At 34.5% G+C, this 7,503-nt stretch overlaps 1 protein-coding gene across 11 annotated transcripts in view; it reads left to right on the top strand.

The window, feature by feature from the left end:
* Positions 1-7,503, top strand: part of Zbbx (zinc finger B-box domain containing) — a 110,229-nt gene that overhangs the window by 71,973 nt on the left and 30,753 nt on the right. For 9 of the 11 annotated variants that reach the window (XM_021157879.1, XM_021157883.1, XM_021157875.1 and 6 more), the window contains 2 exons: positions 1,508-1,647; positions 4,731-5,020. In XM_021157879.1, coding sequence (XP_021013538.1) covers positions 1,508-1,647; positions 4,731-5,020 — 430 coding nt within the window. The remainder of the gene's footprint in view (positions 1-1,507; positions 1,648-4,730; positions 5,021-7,503) is intronic. The other 2 variants (XM_021157882.1, XM_021157881.1) reach the window with 1 other exon arrangement.

Here is a 7,503-nt window from a genome sequence, read left to right as displayed (position 1 = left end):
GAAGGGACTTGTGCCCCAGCAGAGGCCAGGTTGCCTGCTTCCCTAGTTAATGCAGTCTCAGGTCCTGCTCAATTGGATTGGAGCAGAAGCTGTGTTCCACTCACCAGAGGTCTTAGGATCCCATGGGGAATCCTGTGCGGGTCCTTGCGGGTGTCTGGAGAGTCCTCTGGCAAGGCACCTGAGTGCTTGAGTGGACCGGACTTGCCTATACTTTCTTTTGAGCTCTAAAATAAGAACTTACATAAATGATCAGGTTCAAGAGCTTTTTAATATAAAACTGCTCTTTAGGCAAAACCTAATACATGATTGGCCCTAAAAGTATATTAATTCTCTTTGTAATTTTTAATGCTTTTTGTCATTTTCATATGGATAATTAAAATTATTTTTCTCTTAGTAAAGTTAAAAAATATCTCTTTCTATGAACTATAGGATTTTTTGTTTTAATACCAAATGCCCGACTCCATAGTCGTATTCAGCTTCTACTGAGAACCATAGAGCTTGGTTCAGACCAGCTTCTACCCTTCCCAGTATATCACAGTAGCTCTGAGTCTTAGTGATGACCTACAATCACACGTGGCTTTTTATATGCACCTAGGGTCTCAAATACTGAACAGCAGAGATGCAGTTAGTAGCAATGTTTTGATGGGCGACAACTTTCTGATCAGTAGTTGAGAGGCTAATATATGTTATTGTGTCCCCTTACGGAAATGAATGACATTTCTGCTTGTTACTTTAAAGAGATTAGTTATGTATTGTTCTATGTATCTAAGTGTGTGTGTGTGTGTGTGTGTGTGTGTGTGTGTGTGTGTGTGTGTACTGGCATATACATGCATATAAAGGTCAGAGGACAACTTGGAGGGATGGATTGTCTTTAGTACCATGTTAGTTTTGGGGATTGAACTCATGACACAAGACTGGTAACAAGACTTGGTCATAAATCTTGGTAATTGAATCATCTCCCCAGTCCATATTCTTGGTTTTTTTTGAATATATATTCTCCAATGTCTTCTCTGACCCCTTTGTAAAGAAGTGTTTGAGGAGGTAAAGAAAATTCCCATTATGACTCGCCATTAGTCTTACAGTGTTTTTTTGAAGGTAACTGCAAGCCTAGAATATCTCATTTTCTTTGAAGCACAAGTGATGGTTTTGTTTGACTATAATCCATGAGCAATATGATTATATTGCTTACATAGAAATCATGTGTTGCTTAATCTGTAGTGGATGGGACAGTACAGATATGAACACAGAAAATATGCATTGTTGGCAACTGAAATGCAGAATTACATACTGCTTATATCAAACATATACGTATATTATTACATAGGAATTTTCTATTGAGACTTTGCAATGTACTTGCAATTAATAAGGTCATATGTCTTGTTCATAATAACACGTCTACATGGTCTACAAATGTCTACAAAAATTTAAAAGCAAAAATTAATAAACCTAAACTTTCAGGGACCATTGCTTTCAACACATTCTTTGTACTTATCCCTAAACATGAAAGTTCTACATTTACGGATTATCAGACTTGCTTCCTGTGTGAAAATGACATCCATCACCATCTTATTTTCAACAAGGGAAAAGCAGATCCCTTAAGTCTATGTTTGAGAACAAATTCCAGGTATCACAAGGATGACTTAGAAGGTAACATTTTGCCTTTTGCTTAATATATTTTCATAACAAATGTTAGTAATTTAATAAAAGCAAGAGCTGTAGTGGTTGAGGAACATGTTGCTTATTATTTTGTTCATTATAAAATCAGAAAAATGAGTAGTTGAAAGAAAATTGATTGAAAATATATAATTCTCTTGGAAATAATCTTTTTTATCAGTGACATTTCTGTTGACCATATTCTAGAGGATGCATTAAATATAATATGCCTTCAAATTCTACTACAATTCCATTTTATTGGATATTTTATTTATTTGTATTTTAAATGTTATCCAATATTTTTGATCAACAGACAACAGGGTTGTATTTATAAGCAAATACAGTCAATGTAGTTCTCTATAAAATTTATTATGGGATAAAGTAGCATTTTGAAGTCATAAAGAGGAAGTTTTTTTGTGATGAAAGCATGATGAGTGTCTTTTACCTTCACATACAATTAAGCAGCTCCCTATAATATTCACATTGGATGTGAAGTTTATAATATAAACCCTAAGCCAACAATTGACTGTTTTAATTTCTGTAGTGTTCTCCCATCTAATCTTTTGAATTTTGTAGATATGAGTATTAAATGGAAATTTTGGGCTTTTCTTGTTTAAGATTTAAGATCACTATCTAAAGAGTCATGCTGAAGTACCCTGACCTGATAGTCAATTTTCATTTCTGCTCTTCAACCACAGTCATCCTTGAAATTTCATCATCTTCCTCTGACTTTCTTTTAGTAATCTATGATTTAGTTACTGGATCATTTTAAAGCTTCCTTTTAGATACTCTACTTTATAAACCTAAGAAAACCAGCTACAAGTAGGTATATCTTTGTGAATAAGTTGAGCCATATCCACAGACATTTTTTAAAATTAACTGATTTTAACCTGGTGATAACCTGACTTGCCAGCAGAAGATGAGGACCAATGGTGACTTCATGGAAGTCCTAATGTTCCTGACATTTTGGACTGGTATTACCCATATTAACTACTGGAAATTATCACTTTGAACCCACATTTAATTGGTATTGTTTGCCAAGTTAAAGCCACCTTTCAATTGTGTTTGAGAAAATTGTGAACTCAAATAGTCTGTTACTTCAAGGATATTTAAACATGTCTATTGTTGAGAGATGCTTTTTCTTTATATCAAAGTTGAGCAGAAGCTACAAAGAAGTGAAGGGTTGCCTTTGCATTGGCATTTACATTGTGCCCTCCACTATCCACATTTCACAGCAAAAAGCTCATTTTATTTTAATGCTAAGTAATATTGCGCTGTATGAATGAACTTTAATTCATTTAGATTTCCAATTAACTATAAAAGATTTCCAATTAATTATTGCTCCATCTTAAGGTTTAGCAATTATATGTATAGCTTCTACTAAAACCCACGTAGGAGTTATTATTCTGTTACTGTGATAAAATAGCCAAAGAAGGTTGGGAATATAGGATTTATTGTAGATTAGAGTTACAGAAAGGATACAGTCCATTGTGTCAAGGAAGGCATGACAGCAGGATCCCCAGCAGTTAGCGGAGCAGAAATCATCACATCCTATCAATATACAGGGAGCAGAGATGAAAATCAACAAGTGAGGCCAGGCTATAAAATCTCAAATCCCATCTCTCCTGCTGTTCTTTCTTCCTCAAGGCTCTACTTTTCAAAAGTTTTATAACCTTCCCAAATGAGCTGGAGACAAAGTGTCCAAATGTATTAGCCCATGGACTACAGTTCATATTTAAACCATAACATATCTACCAAACTTCTGAGAAATTTTGCATTTCCACAGGAAAAGAGAATTCCTTTGGCTACAGAGTTCAGTGGTCCTTGATGTAGTTTCAATGTCCAGCTCCAGAGTGAAATCTGATGTTGAACATTTCTTGATATATTTACTTGCTATTTGTATATGATTTGGAGTGTATGAGTATGAACATGTGCTCTCTCTCTCTCTCTCTCTCTCTCTCTCTCTCTCTCTCTCTCTCTCTCTTTCTCTCCCCTCTGTGTGTGTGTGTGTTTGGGTGATGATGGGATTTTAAACTATAGCGATGTATAAATGAATTAACTATTGAAATTATATATAAACTTTTCAATTCACGTGGCATCTTTTATTTTACCATATCATATGTTTTTATATTTGGATCTTTCTATGGGGTAAGCATAGGATTATTTTTGATATTACACCATCTTGACAGCCTATCTAATGTTCTTTTAAGAAGTACATCTCTTATATGTTTATTTTACTTCACATAATATTTCTCATTTTATTAATTATAGCAATTTGAGGAATAATTTCCATATGAGGAATATTATATGGAATATTCTCCATGTTATATAATTATTTGGTAATGACAGGCAACACTTTGGGGCTGTAGCCTAGAATTTATACCACAGAAGTGTTAATTAAATTTTCTACTATTTTACATAATCTATCATCAAATAGAAGTATTCATTTTGGAAAAAAATTCAGAGTTGAACAGCTTAAACTCTATCCAATACAAACAATGCTTGGTGTGCTTTAAGGTGAAAGTAATTTGCTGGTGAAATTCTTAGTGTTCTGAATCCTCAGAGCATCTTGCCCAGTGCATTGCCATGCTGGCTTCACATTAGTCACATACAGAGTTTGATAGGAGAGAATGACAGATGGTGTTGCCTGAGATGCACTTCAGGGTCTAATTGGTTGAAGTCCGGCTATATACTGACAATTTCCAAGAATAGCAGATGATTCCAGTCTGCAGCCCAGTAAAAACCAATGATCTAAATGAGGAGACTTGGTGCACACATAATGAGGTAATGACTAATACTGCCTTGCTCATTTTGTACCTTGGTACAACAGATATTCCTGCCACAGTTTCTTGTTGCCCCCTCATGGCTACAGTTTTATCTAGTTGCCTCCCTTTGCCCTGTCTGAACACAATTTGAACTGATAATGTAGAATACAGAAATGTGTAAACAGGTTTTGATAAAACAAGATTTATATGTAAAACATTTTTAACCACTAGAGTCCCTAACCACTGGACTTTTGGCTTTTGAATAATATAGTCAATTAATTCTTAATGTTTTTATGGATTTTTCAAGCACAGATTTTGGCAACACTGTGGAGTCTTGCATTTATTCCGATGAATTTAAAAAAATAGGAGAAACTACCTCTTTTGAGAAAAATGAAACAGAGAAAAATATAGACCCCCAAAATAACAAAGACACTGTTGATTCCTGCATGTCACTTGGGAGCAAGGGTTCCTTGCCAACTATAGATTTATCTACATCTTTCATAGAGGAGAATTCATCTCAAGACACCAACACATCATTGAAATGCAGCAATCCAAATGAGAGACCAAACTTGGGAAATTCAAAAACTGCAAAGGAACCACTGGTAAATACCTATTATATTTACTGCATTAATAGTTTATAAGGACATTCTTGAGAAAATGATGTTATGGCATAAGACATACTAAAGGTTATTTTCTACTTAAAGTACTGCTTCTTAATGTGATAACTAAAGCATGACTCATATGGAAACAGGCATTTCTTATAAGATAAATGTCATTTTAACATGCATTTTTTCTGTGACAAATGATATTTGAGGAACACCTCATAGATATATCAAGAATAATGGTGCTTTTGCAAATAAATTTACAATTGGAGAATAGAGTGTCATTCTGATATACATATATATATATATATATACATATATATATATATGTGTGTGTTATGTACAAACACATATACATGCATAAACACACATATATGTACATCAATACGTTTATTATTGAAAGTGATATCTTTTTAGGTGCAGAGAAAATGACCACTTCCTGCAAGGTAGGTAAAGCAAGTCATGATTTTAGGAATATGCCTAAGGAGGAAATAGTGCAACAAAGAAAGAAGCTCATTCGTGTACTCATGCCAAATTTTAAAATGTTTTCGAACCATCATCCTACATAATAGAAGTCTTATGTAGTTATGATTATTAATAATAAAATTCTTGGTAATTAAATAAACCACCCATTTTCCAGTATTTAAAATTTAATTTTAAAGTCATTTTATGCAGCCTAAACTGAATCAAGAACCAAAACATGTGGGAGAATGAAATGACTGCATGATCATTTGGTTTTGTGCAGACTGTTGTTGTTGTTGTTTTTGTACTGTTCTATCAATAATGTAGTATTTTTTTGTTTTTTTTTTAATATATTTTATTACGTATTTTCCTCAATTACATTTCCAATGCTATCCCAAAAGTCCCTCATACCCTCCCCCCTCTCCCCCATTTCCCTACCCACCCATTCTCATTTTTTTTTTTTTTTGGCCCTGGCATTCCCCTGTACTGGGGCATATAAAGTTTGTGTGTCCAATGGGCCTCTCTTTCCAGTGATGGCCGACTATGCCATCTTTTGATACATATGCAGCTAGAGTCAAGAGCTCCGGGGTACTGGTTAGTTCATAATGTTGTNCCACCTATAGGGTTGCAGATCACTTTAGCTCCTTGGGTATTTTCTCTAGCACCTCCATTGGGGGCCCTCATGTGCAGCAAGATGATAGAAAACTGATCTGGGTAGATCTGGGGCCAGGTCAATAAAATATCTGACATGAGAAGTGGAAAATTGGGGTTATAATTTTACACAGGTCTGTAGGTACCCATCCAGTTAGTTGTATATTCTTGCCTGCAATTTTCAAACAAAGATACTAATGTCGGTCATTCCTAGGAGTGACCTGCTGTTCATGGGGGATCTAAACCCAATTCCTTTCCAGAATGAAACTCACTAAAATTACCCCGCAGCAGTGTCTCACTTCAAATGAGCTTGTCATTCTACTGACCCTGTGAAGAAATCAGTAGATTATGATGTTTATTTTCAGCAAAGAAAAACAAGAATTTATTTTTCCATATTCAACAGGGCATTGTGGTGATGGTTTGATATATCTATTCATATAGGATAGGAATCCTACACTTAGGGAATGCTGGTTCTTCTGTGAGCAGTGAATATATCCTCATCTATACTGAAGATGTTCAGTGGGAAATGGCTCACAGAGCTGATGTGGAGGGTGGCACTCTGACATCAAATGTATCTGAGAAGGAAAAAAAGGCCAGTTCTTAGAGTAAATTGGTCTGGTGCCTTCTGTCAGGATCCCTAAGACCATAAAATTTCACAGATGGTTGAATACTTAGACGGCCAAGTTTTCTTTCTCTCTTTGTCTGTCTCTTTGTCTCTTCTTTCTTCTTAGCAAGAAAAATTAATTACTACGAAATGTATACAGATGGTCTCTTACCGTGGTTTTGCTTCCAAATTGTGTCTTCTATTATTCTGTTAAAGGAACACCCATTTATTAGAGCCATATTTCAAATTTGAAGTTTATTGTTTGTGGTCTTGGAATATTTAGTAGGATACACAGTTTTGTCCAGTTGTTGAAATCCTGATAAAGTATAATTATGATGTCTCAGATTCATTAAACACATTTTCAAAATACAATACTTTTAAACTTAGGTTTAAATTTACTAGGGTATAAAGACACTGTGAGCACAAGAGAGTATATAATCATGAATGGAAGAAAAAGTAAAAGGCAATGAATCACAGGCCTGACATAAAAGTAATGAAAACTTAATAATAAGGAAAATGTATTGTGCTTATGAAGAAATAGTGATGATAAGAAAGGTATGACATAAAATTAAGTTATACTAGCACTAGAAGCTGTTATTTATATAAAACGATTAATAAGACACAGTTCTAGAACTGTGGGGCTGGAAGAAAAGTACAAACATTGATACATTGAATCAAATTGAAGCATAATATAATTTTCAATTGTTATTACATTGATGTATTATTTAAATACTTCAAAATGAGCTTCTGCTCCAATCCAATTGCG

Source organism: Mus caroli, chromosome 3 (genome assembly GCF_900094665.2).
Source record: "Mus caroli chromosome 3, CAROLI_EIJ_v1.1, whole genome shotgun sequence".
NCBI classification, from domain to species: Eukaryota; Metazoa; Chordata; class Mammalia; order Rodentia; family Muridae; genus Mus; species Mus caroli.
This window is presented reverse-complemented; position numbering and strand designations above follow the sequence as displayed.